General features: G+C 44.3%; 1 protein-coding gene across 1 annotated transcript; it reads right to left on the minus strand.

Moving 5' to 3' along the window:
* Positions 1-1,217: 1,217 nt before the first annotated feature.
* On the minus strand, positions 1,218-16,716 carry Necap1 (NECAP endocytosis associated 1). The gene is made up of 8 exons (XM_055607951.1): positions 16,598-16,716; positions 9,993-10,093; positions 9,742-9,846; positions 8,918-8,999; positions 8,138-8,246; positions 7,491-7,671; positions 3,314-3,422; positions 1,218-2,845 (listed from the first exon to the last, which is right to left on the minus strand). The coding sequence occupies exons 1-8, from the start codon at positions 16,690-16,692 to the stop codon at positions 2,797-2,799; spliced, it is 831 nt and encodes a 276-aa protein (XP_055463926.1). The 5' UTR covers positions 16,693-16,716; the 3' UTR covers positions 1,218-2,796.
* Positions 16,717-17,812: the final 1,096 nt, after the last annotated feature.

Below are 17,812 nucleotides of genomic sequence, written 5' to 3' on the forward strand. Positions count from 1 at the left end.
CACAAGGTTAAGTGGTGAGGTGATTCCAGCGTTTATACTCCAGTTCTTACAACTCCACGCTGCTCAGCTAGGATGGAAGCAGGAGGCTGTCAGGAGGGCTAGCTAACACTAGCATAGCAGGAACTGACACCCTTGAGAGGACCTCACTATCTCCGGGAAAAACGTGGGCCTGAAGTTCGGTAGCTGAGGCGGGAGACTCACGTGTGGTCTGCCGGTGCATGGTGTGCTGTTCTCACGAGGGCCTCACACTTCGTGCCAACTCATCACTGAGGTACAAGTGGGTATTTGGAAGCATTTCAAAACCACATACCACAGGTCCTTGGCCCATTTTCAAAGCAGATTTTTTTTTTTTTTTTTTTTTGCTTGAGTGGTAAGAATTCCTTAGACTGTTCAATGCCCCTTATTAGTAATTTGCAATATTTTCAGCTATGTTGCCTTTTCTCAAGTGTTTCTAACAGTATACATAAACTTTCCATATTTGCTTCTGTTTGTTTCATTGTGGGTTTTTTTTTTTTTTGGGGGGGGGGGGGGGGCTAGGCAAGTTCTGTAGACAGAGACGGCCTTCGATTCTCTACGTAGCCAAGAGCTAGAGCTTCTGGTCCTCCTGCTTCCACTTGCTGGGACCACAGGCATGTACTACCATGCCCAGTGTTATGTGGTAATGGGGGCTGAACCCAGGCCCTGCGCATGCTTGGAAGCACCTATCAACTGAGCTACTTCTGTCTGTACTTTTGATGTCATATCCAAAGTGTCATTAACACAATGATCATCAAGGCCCTTATCTGTGTATCTGAGTATCTCTAGTTTAGTGGTCCTGGTTATTAAGTATTGCAGGGGTTTGAATGATAAATGTCTACCATAATCCCATTTCTTTTTTTAAGATTGACTTATTTATACATGAGTACTCTACTTGCATGCATGCCTGCATGACAGAAGGGGGCATCAGATCCCATTATACACAGTTGTGAGCCACCATGTGGTTGCTACAGTTGAACTCAGGACCTCTGGAAGAGCAGCCAGTGCTCTTACCGCTGAGCCATCCCTCCAAGCACATGTGCCCTTTTATGACTTGCTGGCCCTTTTGTCCAGGGCCAGTTAAACTTAAAAGACAAACAGTGCTAGGAAAGAATTTAAGCAATAAAGCACTTGCCTACCCTGCACAAAGCTTACCATTGGTAGGTAGGGGGAGATAGGACATAAACTAAAAGAAGAACCAATACCTTTTTCACATCTTTAATTACCATTATTGCACCAATACAGCATATGCTTTATATACATATATCTTCAACTTCATTTTCAATTTTCAGCAATTCAAATACATAATATATTATCATCTGAACAATACAAAGAACACAAAATGGAGGAAGCTTGAGAAAATAGGTTTCCCAATAGTCACTAGTGATCCTACACTTTCCTCTTAGTGTTTTTATTGGAACCATAAATGTCCTGCCATGGCTCTGCAAGAAGAGAGCTGCCTGGAAAGAGGAGGTAATGGGGAAAATGGACCCAAAATTAGAAAAGTTAAGAATACGAGAAAATATATTTGAAATTAAATATAAGGACCCTCTTCAGCCAGAACATACATCTCCAAACAGATGTTCACAGAAGACTAAATCCTCCTATTCCACCCTCAACTTGCCCAACAAACAAAGGAGAGGACCCACTGACCTGATGGGACTCTCTTCACAGCACTGTAAAAGGAATGAAGGGCAGAGGGACGGGAAAGTGATGGGGCAGTAACTTGCTTTAAGATATCCTAGCTGGGTATCAAAGCCTGGCGCAAAGCCTGTCACAGGTAAAGCTGTGACTTAACCTCCTTCACACTCACAATTATGTAATAGCAGCTTTCTGTGGAAGAGCTGGATGGGCTGAAAAGAAATGTTTATGAAAAGGAGTCAAAACCAGGCAGCAAGGCATGTGGGTACTGAATGAGAGCTAAGAGCTTGCACCTCTCTGCTCTACACATCAAACTAGAACTCTTATCTGTCGGTCAAACACAGGGTGAGTATGAATTAATGCTATGCTTCAAATGCAATTACATGGAGTTGCAAGAAATTAAGCACTTCTGTAGACTACAACTTGGAGAGCACAACCCCTTGACCCTCCTTCATCTCAGAAATATTCACTGGTCAAAGACGCTGCACTATTCTACAGGAAGAAAACAGTGAGGTGCCACCAACACAGCTGTCTTATCAAGGGAAGAGACGCGTAAACACACAGGAAGGTGACGGGGCTGCACCCAGCCTGGACGCTCACTGACTATGATAGGCCTGAAGGAGGCCTTACAGGACAGACCGGGACCCAGCTTTCCGGAACCTACCCTATGACAACCCTAAATTTGTAAGTACTGGGGCTGGCCTGCCCATTTTTAGTCTTGGGTTAGTGGAGAAGACAGTTACAAGGCATTTGTCTCTCCTAAAATTGCTAAATAGAGCATCACAAAGGGACACACAGGAATCATGAGATGATTCTGAAATAAGTTCAAGAATTTACATATGTTAGAGGTCACTCCCACTCACAAAGTTGGCCTTCTGAGCTCTGCACAGTAGGCCAGTGTGATAATTCCCACTACTTCCCCTGCCTTGGTTATGAGCAAGAAACAGATTGTCTCCTAGCTGTACAGCAAGTAACAGAGGTAACAAAAAAATCCAGCCTGAATGCGACAGAGAAGCTATGGAAAGGATTGTCCACTGATTTTGGTTCTGGGAAATGAAGCGGTCCCTCAATGCCCTCATAGAATGGTGCCCTTGAGGTCATTTTTATTTTTCAAGTGTCCTTAACTTCGTGCAATGCTCCTCAAAACTGGACCCAGTTGGATGGCTGAGGTGCCTGGTTTGGAACAGAGCTGCAACACGGGAAGAGACAGAAAGCAAAGGCATCGCATTAGTGTGAGATTCCAATCATCATTTCTAAGTCTAAGAAACTGCTGTCCACAATCTCTAAAACAACTCTTCACAGGAGCTTCACTTCTGAAGTGCACATAAGCCACGCCCTGCAGCTTTCTTTGCTTCATGGTTTTCCTAGAACTCCAACCGAAACCCCCAAGGCTTCCCTGACTATGCACACACCCTCCACACCAGCGGTTCTCAAGCTGTTGGCCCTGACCTCCTGGGGACCGAGCACGCTTTCACACAGGGGTCACATACCAGATATCCTGCACATCAGAAATTTATATTATAATTCATAACAGCAGCAAAATTACACTTGTGAAGGAGCAACACAATAATTTTATGGCTGGAGGTCACCACAACGTGAGGAACTGTATCACTGCAGCACACAGTAAGGGAGAGGCTGGGTGCAGTCTGCCCATTACCTGGATGCAGTGCTGAAGTCTCCCCACAAGTCATTGCTTGTAGAAACTGGAGCTGGTGCTGGTGCTGAAGTCGTGACAGGAGCAGGAGAATCCAAATCTAAGAGGATATCTAGGGGGTGGGGGGTTAATCATATGTTTACAGGAAAACCCACACCCAAGGTCATAGCAGCTTCACCCTAAACAGTCACTCTAAACTGAAAACAGTTCAGATGCTCTTATTTAGGTGGTAGTTAAAAACACTAAATACAGTAAATACATAAGACTCAGCAATAAAAAGGAGAAAACTGGACATACAGGACAAGTTAGATGTATCTCTAGGGACTCACACTAAGTGAAAAAGCCAGTCCCCCAAATCTACATACTGTATGATCCCCTTACACAACACTCCTAAAGCAACAACTTTATATAAACACAGGGCAGATGAGACGCTGTGTCAGGAATGAGAGACGGCAGGCTCAGAAGGGTATGGTTATAAGAGGGTGATACTTATAGTCTTATAAGTATCTTATAAGTCTTGTAAGTATAGTCTTATAAGTATAGAGTCTTATAGTGAGGCGGAAAGATGGCTCAGTGGTTAAGAGTACATGCTGCTCTTCCAGAGGACCCAAGTTCTGTTCTCAGCCCCGAACTGTGATGGCTTAGAACCATCTCTAACTCACGTTCCAGGGGCTCTGATGCCTTTGGCCCCTGAGAGCACCTGCACTCACATTAAAAATAATAAATCTTAACCAGATGGTGGTGGTGCATAGCTTTAATCCCAGCACTCAGGAGGCAGAGGAGGCAGATCTCTGAGTTTGAGGCCAGCCTGGGTTACAGAGAGAGTTCTAGGATGGCCAGGGGTATACAGAGAAACCTTATTTCAAAAACAAATAATAATACTAATACTAGTAATAAATCTTTTAAAATAAAAGATAGACAGTGATACAGACTTGTTCTGCAGCCTGACCATCACAGTGGATTCATGAACATAAGGAAGGCGAAACTGCATAAAACTAAAGCCACCTGCCTATGCATACATGCACACAGGAGAAACTTGAATAAGATTAGAAGATAAGGGAACAGTCAACAAAGTTTTGTAAAATGTTATTAGTGAGAGATACTGAACGATGAGGATATAAGATTTCTTTTCCTTTTTTTTTTTTTTTTTTAATTAGAGACCAAGTCCCCAGTGGCTCAGGCAGGATGACACTCAACTGCTTCTCCTGCCACTACCTCCAAAGCGCTAGCTTTGAGGTGTGGACCACCACACCTGGTGCCTTTCGTGATTTCTTACAGCTGTGTATGAATCTCTAATCCTCAAAATAAAGTTTAATTAAAAATTAATCTTCAGCTGTACGCTCACAAGTTTTTTCAAGTCATTTCACTTATAGTCACTCCTTTGATGAAATATATTTTTGATTGTGAGCCAAGCCTTTAACAGCTGAGCCATCTCTCCAGCTCATCCACTGATGAAATATAACTAAGCTGACCGCAGCACTTGGGAGGCAGAGGCAGGTGGATCTCTTGAGTTCGAGGCCAGCCTGGTCTACAGAGGGAGTTCAGGACAGCCAAGGCTACACAGAAAAAAACCCGTCTCAAAAAACCAAAATAGAAATAAGAAAAAAATGATAATTGGATTACTACTTCATTCAATAAAATGTACAACTTGTAAGAAGAAAAAAACATTTTTTAATCTTAAATAGGGTCCGTGGTACCTTCTGGTGACATGAAGCAAAATGAGAAAGCTGCAAAATTTCTACCTCCAAATATATATATATATATATTATACATATTATCTTCAATACGTTAAATTTAAAACTCCTGGATTCTGATGAAAAAAGGAAACGAAGTAGTGAGATCAGAGGACTCAGGTAGGGGGCAGTGTAGTAGTGAGGGAACAGAATGAACCAAAACAAAACGCATATGCAGGAAAAATGCCAGAATGAAATCCACTCCCACACTAACTTCAAAAATTATAAAACAAGAAGACAGCATGGTGCCACACACCTGAAATCTCTGTACTCAGAAGGTAAGGGAAGAGGCAAGAGAATCAGGAGTTCAAAGCTATCCTCAGCTACATAACAAGTTTAAGGGCAGCCTAGGTTGCAGGAGACATTATCTCAAATGGTGGGGGAAAGGGAGGCTGGAGAGACGGCTCCTCTTCCCGAGGACCCAGGTTCAGTTCCCAGTGCCCACACAATGGCTCAAACCATCTACTTTTCCAAGGCCCTCTTTCCAATCGAATGCCCTCTTCTGGCTCCAAGGGCACTGCACACACATGGAGCACAGACAGACATTCAGACAAAAAACCCAAACACACAATAAAGTCTTTCAAAAAAAAAAAAAAATTTAGGGCTGGTGAGACAGCTCAGTCGTTAAAAACACTGACTGCTCTTCCAGAGGTCCTGAATTCAATTCCCAGCAACCATGTGGTGGCTCACAACCACCTATAAAGGGATCTGATGCCCTCTTCAGGCATGCAGGTGTACATACTGATAGAGCACTACATTAAATACATCAAAGAAAAATGTTAAAGTGTTCACTTCAAGCCACACCTTTAATCCCAGCAGAGGCAGGCAGACTGCTGCAAGTCCTAGGCCAGCCTGGTCTACAGTGTGAATTCCAAGATAGTCAGAGGGACATAGTGAGACCCTACCTCAAAAAACAACAAGAAGTATTCACTTCAGCAGCACACACACTGAACTGCAACAGTATGGAGACAATTAAGAGGACCCTGCACAAGAATGACACACAAATCTACAAAGTGTTCCATATTCTTAATGAATGAATGAATGAATGAATGAATGAATGAATGAATGATTTAAAGCCTATCAAATTCTAATAGCTGGTTTTCCATACTAAATGTGTGTGTATATATGAATACACACACACACACAGTTTCACTTCTTAGTGAGTTCTCTATTCTCTAGACCAGCCTGGGTTACACAGTATATCCCATCAAAAAAGAAAAAGTCCTCATGGTCTTGTCTTTCAACTACATCTGCTGCGTTTGCTCTAACCAGTAAGGAAAAACACCAACGTTGTTTGTCTGGTCAGTTTTTGTTGGAGTGGGGCTGAAGAGCTACAGCTAGCCTGGAGCTCACTCCGTGGCCACGCAGGCCTCCACCTGGCGATCCTCCAGTTTCTGCCTCCCGAGTGCTGCCCTGTGTGTGCAGGCTCCCAGATGACTGGAGGATCACAATCCTTGAGGGCACCTTCTGACCGAATGCCTATGTGTTCCGGGAATTGTGCTCCATGCTGCACAGCATTAACCTTACCCACCTGGGCTGGTTTTTCACGTCCATTTTGCAAGCAAGCACACTGAGACTGAAAGGCCTTAAGCAAGCCATGTGGCGGCACACACTCGTAATCCCAGCACTCGGGAAACAGAGACAGGTGGACCAGGAGTCAAGGTCATCTTCAGCTACATAGCACGTTCAAGGCCAGCCTGAGCCACATAACACCCTGTCTCAAAAAGTAAAATTAAGTAATTAAAAGTAAATACAGAGCTTTTGTAGAAAACTTAAGTAATGTTTACCAAGTGATTTCAGACATGAGTATTAGAGCCACAGCCAAAACCATTTTATACCTCTGACTTACAAGCCTTCTAGCATCTAATCAACAATTAATTTTCATTAATTAATCAATTAATTCATCTATTTATTTATTTACATTTGGTTTTTCAAGACAAGGTTTCTCTGTGTAGCCCTGGCTGTCCTGGAACTCACTCTGTAGACCTGGCTGGCCTCAAACTTACAGAGGTCCACCTGCTTCTGCCTCCCGGGTGCTGGGATTAGAGGCGCACGCCACTGCCACCTGGCTTATTTTATAATCTTTAATTATGTGTATATGTGTGTCTGTATGTGGGTATGTGAACATGAGTGCCTATGCCCTTGGAGGTCAGAGGCCTCAGATTCCCTGTGAGCTGCCTGACCCACAGGGGTGCTGGGAGCCACACTCAGATCCTCTATAGGAAGAGCACTTCCACTTTAGCCATCCCTCCAGCTCAGTTTTTTAAATAACATGGTTCCTATCAGGGCATCCACTAGAGAGCACTTCCCCAGGAAAACTCTACCCCTTGCCAAAATCACCTTGCCAGTACCAAAAACAACTTCCTGGCAAAAAACCCTTGGTAAACGTCTATTATCTGTTTAAAACACAATTTAAGGTTATTCTCAAAGCTGAGTAGGAGATTTACCTGCATCATTACCTCCGTGGTTAGATTTTGGAATAGGTGGTGGGGTGACGTGATTACTGATGGCAACTGAGGATGGGGGAGGAATAGTGACTTTGCCTCCAGGTGGAGGGGGAAGTAAGCTCAGGCCCCCAGCCCCTGAGGTCCGGGGCTTAGAAGAACCTCCTTTCTTGGTTGTAATGTTCTACGAGAAAAAGAGGGAGAGTGGGGAGGATATCACAGACCTAGAGAATAACAGAAAAATAAAAAAAAAAAAAAAACAAAAAACCTCATACTCAGGCAGCATACACCCTTAATCCCAGTACTCCAGACGAGAAAGTGGACAGATACGTGAATTCAAGGCTAACCTGATCTACACAGCAAGTTCCAGGCCAGCCAGGGCTGTACAGTTATACCCTATTCTCAAAAAAAAATAAAACAGGGGCTGGAGAGATGGCTCAGCAGTAAAGAGCACTGGCGGCAATTTCAGTGGTTACAGGTTTGAATCCCAACACTCCCCACAGTGGCTAAGAGCCATCTGTAACTCCAGTCCAGAGAATTCCACACCCTCTTATGGCCTCCACAACACTACATGCCTGTGGTACAAACATAGATGCAAACAAAACACCATACGAATAAAATAAAACATAAAGAAAAGAAATCACACTTACCCCAATACTCAACTTGATGGTCTGTCCTTCCTTGAAGCCTAAATCCAATTTGGGACGATTATCCATTTCCTGTGATTCTTTAGAAATCTCGGTTTCCTGCTTTACCCATCTTTGGAGAAATAAATTTATCTCAGTTTGGAATTTCCTGAAGCAGAGTCTGACCCAAATCTAGATAGCTCTCATTCAGATGACTGGTATCCCAGAAAGCAGAGTGGGGACCTCATGGGGACCATGAGAGAGAAAATGAAAAAAAATATCCGGGAGAGGCCAACTGGGTTCAAAGCAAGGAGCAACACAGAGCGTGTGGTAGACTTATCCCTCCCAACAGTTCTCAGCCACTCCCCAGAGATGTGTTAGCTACTATGTTCCTGCATGTTCCATCTCCGAGCTTTAGAGTCCTGAAGCAAGAAAGAGCTACGCTGTCCGAGAGGCGCTAGGTGCTGCTCCGCCCAGCTGTGCCAGACTCAGCTGGGCTGAAGAAACATAGGCACAGAACACATCGCTGCAGAAGAGAAGGGCCTGGCGCACAGCTGTCGTGTGCAGGCCGCTGTGTGCAGCCTGCACAATCTTCCTAAAGCAAGGGCAAATTCCCCACGGTGTACACAGGCGCAGGCCATGCGTGAGGCTCTAAAATACACTACAGGCTGCACAGAGAAACGAGAACTGATGCAAGGTGGGGCGTAAAGAACAGGCTACGAGGTAAACAGTGGCGAGAGAAACACCCACTTCGGCAGCACCTGTGATCATCCGCCCTCAAAACCAAGGACAGGCTCCACTCACTTGAAGTGATCTTGCAGGGACACGTTGAAGTCGAAGGCATCTCCCCGATCTGTGAAGCCGATGCCAATAAACGCGCTGCGCCCTGTGAGAAGGAGGGATCTCAGGAAACGTGTCCCCTATGACAAGCTCTCCCTATTGGAGACACACATCACACCACTGTGTAAGATCTGCTTAGTGTCTGCTCACAGACCAGCAGTCAGCAGATGCGTGCAGCCCAGGGGCTGACTCTTCCCCCAGCCTGAGCCTGAAAAAGAACTTCCAATGAAATACAGCCACATCATCAGGAGAGTATCTGTGGCTTCCTTACCCTGCAACCAGCAAACGTGGAGCTGCAGCTATAACTCACTCCACAACACCAAAAATATTGTCTTTGGTTACCAACCTATTAAAAAGTGCAGAGGCCAGGCACAGTGGTACGTGTCTTTAAGCCCAGCAGAGGCAGGCCCATCTCTGAGTTCAAGGCTAGCCTGACATATATTGTAAGCAACTAGGACTACGCAGTAAGACTCTATCTTAAAAAAAAAAAAAAAAAGAAGAGGAAAAAGAAGAAATGGCTGCAAACTGCTGCCCTAAGAATAATTCAAGATAAGCCCATCAAAACCCACCACAATACTTAGGCTCTTTTGTTAAATTTTGATTATTTAACAAACTTAATTGAACTTATACCCATATCTCTAAAATTTAATCATTTCCCTTTAATAACAACATAACAACGATGAAAAAGAGGGAAGAAGCCGTTATCCACAGGGAGAGAAATACAATTTCGGTAGAGGACATTTACAGTTTTCCTAACCGTACCCCACCGAAAGCCCCAGACCCCTTACCGGTGCCATCCTGGATCCTGATGACAAAGTAGCGGCTGGAATCTGTCACCGTCTCCACAGCAATGCCAGGGTACTGCTCTACCGGGGCCTGCGCGAAGAGCTCCCCTGACAGCGAGAAGAGCACCTCTGTGAGCACCAGCAGAAAAGCTCACTCCAGGTACAGCTACTCCCCATGCCAGGCCCCGCCTGAGGGGACTCGCAAAAGCACATCGACCCAGCGCCGCCATGTCTGAGAGGCTCTCTGCACTTACCTGAAACTTTATCCTCCAGTTTGATATAGGCAACCTTCCCTTTTGAAGTGATTCGCAGGCGACCAGTCCAATCAGGTTGATCTAACTTCCAGTCAGATGCCCTACAACAAGAAACGGCAAGCCTGAGGCCTCAGGTATATCCCTTGAGCATTCTTTTTTAGTTTGTTTATTCAAGACAGGGTTTCTCTGTGTAGCCCTGCTATCCGGAAACTCAGGCTGTAGACTAAGCTGGACTCAATCTCAGAGATTCACCTGCCTCTGCCTCCCAATGCACTGGCCATATTTGTTTTCCTGTGCTAGAAAGCCTATTCTTTCTGCCTATTAAATAATCATAAGAAATAAGCAAGCTCTCCTTAAACTGAAGCCTTGTGTTCTCATGTTACATATTGTCTAAGGCAGAAAATAATGACGTTTCCACTGCACTACTTTAGGATCTAGGAAGTACCAATAAAGATATGCAAACATGTACAGATAAAAACTACCAGCCAACTGTGTATACCTTTAATCCCCCGAACTCAGGAGGCAGAGGCAGGTGGGTCTCTATGAGTTCCAGGCCAACCAGGTCAGCCAAGGCTACACAGGAGAAACCCTGTCTCAAAAAACAAAAAAAACAACCAAAACTAAATTTCTTGAGAATTAATGTGTGGTACAGATTTGCCTAGCATACAATCAAAAATAATAAAAATTAAGATGGATTTCATGTAGCATACCTATAATCCCAACACTCAAGAAGCAGAGGCAGCTGGACACAGTGGCGCATGCCTATAATCCCGGCACTCAGGAGGCAGAGGCAGGCGGATCTCTATGAGTTCCAGGCCAGCCTGATCTACAAAGCAAGTCCAGGACAGCCAGAGCTACACAGAGAAAGCCTGTCCAAAAAAAGCATCAGCAGAGGCAGGCAAACATCTGTGGTTCAGGGCAACCCTATTCTACATAGTAAGCCCATCTCAATATATATATATATGATGCTATTCTCCTACCTACTGATGATTTTCCCTAATGCTGCTTCATTACTTAGAGAATAGCAAAGTGCATCTGCCGCTCCGGAAATCATTAACCACATATTATCGTTCATTGGTTCCAATCAGGATTTACAAGGTACTGATGAAGTGGCAGGCATTATTCTAGATGCTTGGGATATAACAGCAAACAAAGCATTCTTCCCCTCAGAAAGCTTACATTCCCACAGAAGGAAATAAGAGTATCAGTATCTTAGGGTATTGTCACAGGAGGAAATGCAGAGGCAGACAGCAAAGTCTAGAACAGTGAGAGACCAGTTACAGGACTTAAGAGCATGACCAGGAAGCTGACGATGAAGCTTAGTGGTCAAGGCTTGTTTAGCGAGGGCTGAGCCCTGGGTTCCATCCCCAAGGCCACCAAAAAAAAAAAAAAAAAAAGGAGGAGTCAGGGTAGGCCTCATCAAGAATGTGAATGTTAGGCAATAATGTAGAGCAAATGGTGGCACAAAGGTTGTGGAGATAAACTGCTTTTAGATTGGATCTGCGGCCTGCTCCATGGGAAAGAATTCAGGCCTGACACTGTAAAACCAGTCTAAAGCCTCCAGTTCAGGACAACTGTTAAAAGAAAGAAAAAAAAATTGAACAGGTGGGGGTTTCCTTCAGAGTACCCGAGGGGAATACTCTAAGCACAGTGCAAAGGTGCTGAGGTAAAAGCATGCTTGCCTGGCATGTTTGAGGATAAGGAAGCTGTTGTTCTTGGAAGAGGCCAACAGGGAGAAGAAAAACAAAGCCAGACATGCAGGACCTTACAGGCCATTAAAAGCATGGCAGCTCTCAGGAAAAATTATCTGTCTAGGTTTTACAGCTATGCTATTTTAGTGAAAACTCAGCTAGGACAGGTCTTAGATGTGTGACCCAGTCTTCCTTGTATCTTACAGCGATTACTTTGCTTTACCATGTCTGTGGGAAAGAGGAGTAGGGATGTGATGGCTGAAAGCAGGGTAGTCAGACACTGCGATGAGTCATGAGAGAGGCTCGGAGAAGTGACAAGCTAGATTCTAGACATACTTAAAGTAAAGGCAGCAGGATTTTCTGATGTATTAGTGCAGGGCAGGAGAAATAGAGATGCCAAGGAGAACGCCAAACTTGTTAGCCTATGCAAACAAGCTGCCAATAACTAAAATAAGGAAGGCAATTGTGGACCCCATCTGGAGAGATGGAGGTTGAATTTTGAATATGCTGACTTTGAGATGTCTAAGGTTTTCAAGAAAGACAAGGAGCTGACAAGTGAGTATATGATAGCAGAGTTCAGGAAAGACACCTGAAATGTAAACACCAGTGTTTACAAACGATCTGAAAACCCAAACATTTGCTATCTGTGTTTATACGACCTTGAATAAATTCTAAGATATCAAGACAACAAGACACTGACTTTAGATATGTTTTGTAAAAGGTGTAGAAAGGGGGGAAATATATTAATAATTTACCTCTTATGAATCTGAAGACTTCAAACTGTGGTTTGCATGCCTAAAATCCCTTAGGAGTCAAAAGCAGGAGACAGGCAGCACTGAGGCCTGCCTGAGCTACAAAGTTATGGCCCTGTCTCAAAAAACAAAAAAATACAAACAAACAAAAAGGAAAAACCAATACTTACAGGCAAGAAAACAAGCTATATCTGAACAGGAGAACAAGATAGTAAGTTAAAAGAAACAAAGTAAAAATTAACGAAAAGACAGGTTTTTTTCCTTTACAGTTTGGGATCAAACCCAGGCCCTTCAGTGTGTTAGGCAGGAAGCTACCACTTAGCCCCAGGCCCTTCAGTGTGTTGGTGAGGAGCCCACCACCTAGCCCCAGGCCCCTGCAGAGCTTCTGCAGGACTGTGAGATGGATGCTTTCATTCCCTTCTCTAGTGATGTCCAACCTTCAAGGACTCTTGGAATACTGGAATCTGATCCAGATTAGAACATCCTACAAGTCCTCATGAACTAACTTTTTCAAATGACATTTGCTTGCTTGCTTATTATTTATTTGGGGGGTAGGGCACACATATGCCATCCGAATATGGAAGTCAGATGACAACTTAGGGGAGTCTGTTCTCTCAAACTATCATCCCAGAAATGAACTCAGGCAGTCAGGCTTGGCAGCAAGCACCTTTACCTGCTATCTTGCTGAGCTATCTTGCATGCCCCTATTAATTTTCTCAATAAACCATCACCAACAGTTAGGCATGAGCATAAATGAGAAACATGTATTTTGGGGACAGGCATCTCCTCATTTTTATCTTGTGTATCTAGTGTCCTGAAATATCTAACAAATTTTCAACAAATAAATGGATACATGCCAGCAATTTTCTTCATTCTTGATCCCTGATTCCTCCCCCTCTCCAAACCAAGCCTCTGGTCTCCTGACAATGCTCTAACCTAACCTCACTGGACAGGTGTGTTGAAAGCCTTAAGTCCTAGCAGTTGGGAAGCAGATGAGACAGATCTCTGGAAGTTTGGAGTCACAGGGCTATGCTGCGAGACCCTATGTAAAACACAAATAAAACTAATCTCACACTGTTTTATTTACCTAAGCAATAAAGATTTATTTACAGAAGAGAGAGAAAAGGTAACATTTGTCAAGCACCTACTATAGGAGTTACACACAGTCTTATGACAAGGTGAGCATTTCTTGCACAGTAAGAATTAATATGCTTTTTCAAAGATGAGAAAATTAAAGTTCAAGAATTTCCCGTATGGGTGGGGGGCGGTATGAAAGGTTTTCCTTTTTTATTTATGTGTGCATGGGTAAGGGTGACTGTGAAGGCCAGATGGTATTGGATTTACGAGCTGGAGTCACAGCAGTTTTGAGCCTCCCACTGTAGGTGCTGGGAACTGAACCTGGGCCCTCTGCAAAGAGCCACAGGTGCTCTTAACCACTCAGCCATCTCTACAGCCCTGTTTTTGGTTGTTTTTTCTTTGGGGGGGGTTGTTTTCAGATTTTAAGACAGAGCCTCTTGTAGTCAAGGACAGCCTTAAACTCCCGATCCACACACCTCTGATGCTAAGATTATAGGTGTGTGCCACCACTCCCAGCTTCAAATTTCATTTTTGTCTTTTCAGCCACTACACAGTAAGAGTGAGTTATGACAGAAGGTCCCTTGGATAATAGAAAATGTCAAAATAAGCATAGAAACCAGAAAGATAAAGGGAAAAAGAAAAACTAAGAAACTGCTTTGATGGAACACTGTGGCGGACTGATAGGATAAAGGCTATAAATAAACTAGGAAGTAAAAGAGACTGCAGATGGAGGCAGAGAGTGTAAAGAGGCTTAGACTAAAAGGAAACGAGAAGACTTCGATGTATATGGTATCATTTTGGAAGTATTAACCCTAAAAAAGGTCATGTGTGTCAGCCATCGTCAGCTTAGGTGATTGCACTAGTCAGATAATCCAATTTCCTCTTGTGCAATGTATTATCCACCTGTGTACGGCGCATGTGTGTGGGCCCAGGCATGCCACATCCTATGTGTGGCAGTCAGAAGACAATCTGTGATGGTACTTCTCTCTTTCTCCCTTCACATGGATTTGGGGAGTCAAACTGAGGCCTTCCAGCTGACACAGGAAGTGCTTTCCCTGCTGAGAGGGGCCCCAATCTCTCCTTTCAGTGAGCATTTGCTGAGTGCTTACCATGCGCTGACACTATGCTGGTCCTGCTAGTCTGTACAGATACAAAGTTTAACAAGACTACAGGCTGTTCATTCTACCCTGGAGAACAGAAGACTAAATGACCCGTTAAAACAGAGACAGAGATGAACTTGTGTTCATCTGTGCTGTAGAAGTCCACACAGAGCTGGCCTAAACCAAAGTGGGTCAGGTAGAGCAATGTGTGTGGTGAGTCATAACATGGTACTTTTCACTACTATCAAGAAGTGTGCTGAGGGGCTGGAGAGAGGACTCAGAGCACTGGCTGCCCTTCCAGAGGTTCTGAGTTCAAGTCCCAGAAACCACATGGTGGCTTGCAACCTGCTATAATGAGATCTGGTGCCCTCTTTTGGCATGCAGGTGTGCATGCAGACAGAACACTGTATATATAATAAATATACAAATCTTTTTTTAAAAAAAGAAAAAGCGTGCTGAAAAATGGCAGGTGTGAGTGACAGCCCCTTGAAGGGAGAACTACCCCTGCCAAAACACAGAACTCCCAGGTGCCCCTGCACAGGTCCGAAAACACAAAACTACTGATTGATGATGAACAACCCTACAGTTAGGAGGCAAAATGGGGATGCGGGGAAGGTAAATTTCCAGCAAGAGGGAAAACCTTGAAGGAATGTCAGTCAGAAAAGGGGTGAGACTAGTACTTTATTTGTGTAATGCTTTAGTTACCCTACATTCTTTCACATCCATTATAGTACTTCATTTTACTCTCCAAAAAAAAAAAAAAAAAAAAAAAAACAATTAAAAAAAAAAAGAACCTGTGAGAAGACTGTGGAACTGGCTCAGTGGTTAAGAATACTTGTTGCTCTTGCACTGGACCAGGGTTCAGTTGACAGCATCCATATAGTAGTTCACCAACATCAGTGACTCCAGTTCCAGGAGATCTGATGTTGTCTTTTGACCTCTGTGAGCACAAGGCATACAGATTCATACATACAGGCAAAACACCCACATACATAACATAAAATAAATAAATACATCTTTTAAAAAAAAAAAAAAAAAGCCTGGAGTACATAAGAAGTGCACAGCGTACTTACATTACTTTTCCTCCCATTTTACAAATGAGAGAACTATGAATGAGAAGGAAAAAAAATGGCTCATAAATTACACAGCTATTGAGTGTCCGGGGCTCAGACGCAACAGTTTTCAACACAAATCCCAGTGACTCCTCTTTGAACTCCCTAACATCCTACGACATCCTCAAGCCCTCCATCACTGGATTAGAAGGTTGTCAGGCCTTACAAGGGCAAAAATGCTGCACTGACTCTGGAAACGCTATAGGACAGGGGACCAGGTTGGTAGGAAAGAAATCCCTACATAACCAAGAACTGTATTTGGGGAATTGGGGGGTTGGGGAGCTAACACAAACACAGAATAAAAAGAAACGCAGGAGCTAATCGCTGGGAAACGGGATCTTAATGTTTGCCCACCGGCACTAAAAACAAAACAGAAAAATTAATTAAATAAAGGAAAAAGCAAACGGTGGATGATGACACTTGGCGAGAATGACAACAGTGTAAACGAACAGAGCCTCCAAAGAGTATGATTACCGACAAATGTCAGGGATCTCGGAAGATCGTGTGTGTGAGGGAGGGGGGTGGGGAGAGAGCGTGCCGCGTGCGTGTGCAGAAGAGCGCGCGTGGAGGATTACAAGCCAAAGGTCGCCGGGAGAGTAACAGACGGAGCAGGCATGAATGGATGCGGATGACGAGGAGCAGAGATCATGTCCCAAGGGGGAAGGGGAAGATCCGTGGAAAGACGCATCAACGCAGCAAGGAAATCAAACAAACTAAGAGTTCCAGCGGACAGAGAAGCGGAGAGAGACGCCGGCAGCCTGGGTGGTAGGCTAACCGGAGGACTGCCCGGAGGCAACGGCGCGGGCCAGAGCGTGCCGCCCAAGGACACAGGCGTCGTCCCGGCGGGCTCGGGCCGCAGACCCCGTTCAGTACCTGTAGCCGCGGTTGGAGGCCCGCGGCGGAATCCGGTAGACGCTGACGTCGGGCTTCACGCACAGCACAGACTCGTATTCCAGCTCGGTCGCCATCTTGGCTCCGCTAGCGCCGCGGGGGCGGGGCACAGGCGGGGGCGGGCTGAGACGCCAGACACCTTCCTGTGCGTCACTTCCGCTCGGGTCCGGCTTTGCGCTGAGCCTCTTGGCGGCGCAAGGTAGCCGAGTCCCGTTAAAACCCGCAAACGCTGATGCGCTTGGCGCTCCATCTTGAGTAACGGCAGAGACAGGCTCAGCGGCAGAGGACCTCGCTGCCAAGGCCTTGGGTTCTGTCCCCAGCGGAAAATTAAAAATAAAAATTCAGTTCTCTTTTACCTTCAAATGGTAGCCAAAAAAATAAAATAAAATCTACTGAACATACAGCAGAAGAGGTCAAACAAAATGAATCTCTGCTTTCTCGTTCTGTTCTCATAAATACTATTTATAAGCAAGTGTCCTGTGCATAATCTATTAAGTGCCACCTTTTTTTTTTTTTTTTTGCAATTCTATAGGTTTTGTTGGTGACTTATCCATATTAGAATGACCCCAGTTGCAGTGCTAAATGCTATCTAGCATTCCTCAGCCTAAAAAGATTTATGTGCCACACATCATGATGATGTGCCAAGCAGTTCTATCCACAAATATGTCTTCTGTGCACCCCAAAAGACACTATAACTTGGAAATATTTTAGCAGGCACAGACTGCAAGTGGCAAAACCAAGTCTGATCTTATTTTGTTCCGGGAAACAACAGTAACAGTCTATACCTTTGCATTATATTGACTGGTTGGCTTAGACTTCTGATTTGTCTTTTCCCAGAAGAGTCAATTCTTAAAATCAAGAATTAGATATGACTGGTAAGGTAAGGATGTAGAGATTGGCTACTCTCAAATACTGTCACCAGGAATATAAATTGACCCAATGCTGCTTTAAAGGGACGTTTAGCCAAACTAGTTTAAACATTAACTGTATGTAACTTTCAATTAACGATTGAACTACCTTTGTTTGTTGATGTTTATTTTGGAGACAGGGTTTCAATGTAATCCAGGCTGGTCCTCATCTCATTCTAATCAGCCTGCCACCAGACTGCTGAAATTACAGGCATGTGCCACCACACTAAATGCTTTTAAGAGTTTGGGATCAAATTCAAGGTTTCGTGAGAGCTAAGTGAGCATTCTA

The sequence above is a fragment of the Psammomys obesus genome, unplaced genomic scaffold, assembly GCF_907164565.1.
Source record: "Psammomys obesus unplaced genomic scaffold, mPsaObe1.curated_primary_1811, whole genome shotgun sequence".
In the NCBI taxonomy this organism is placed as follows: Eukaryota; Metazoa; Chordata; class Mammalia; order Rodentia; family Muridae; genus Psammomys; species Psammomys obesus.

Bases quoted from the DNA above. Each gene is read 5' to 3' on its own strand.
- Necap1 (XM_055607951.1), bottom strand. From the start codon at position 16,692: ATGGCGACCGAGCTGGAATACGAGTCTGTGCTGTGCGTGAAGCCCGAC. The intron at 9,847-9,992 runs GTAAGTGCAGAG...TCTCGCTGTCAG, and splicing joins ACTGGAGGATAAAGTTTCAG to GGGAGCTCTTCGCGCAGGCC. The intron at 7,672-8,137 runs GTAAGTGTGATT...TTTTTCTCGTAG, and splicing joins CCATCAAGTTGAGTATTGGG to AACATTACAACCAAGAAAGG.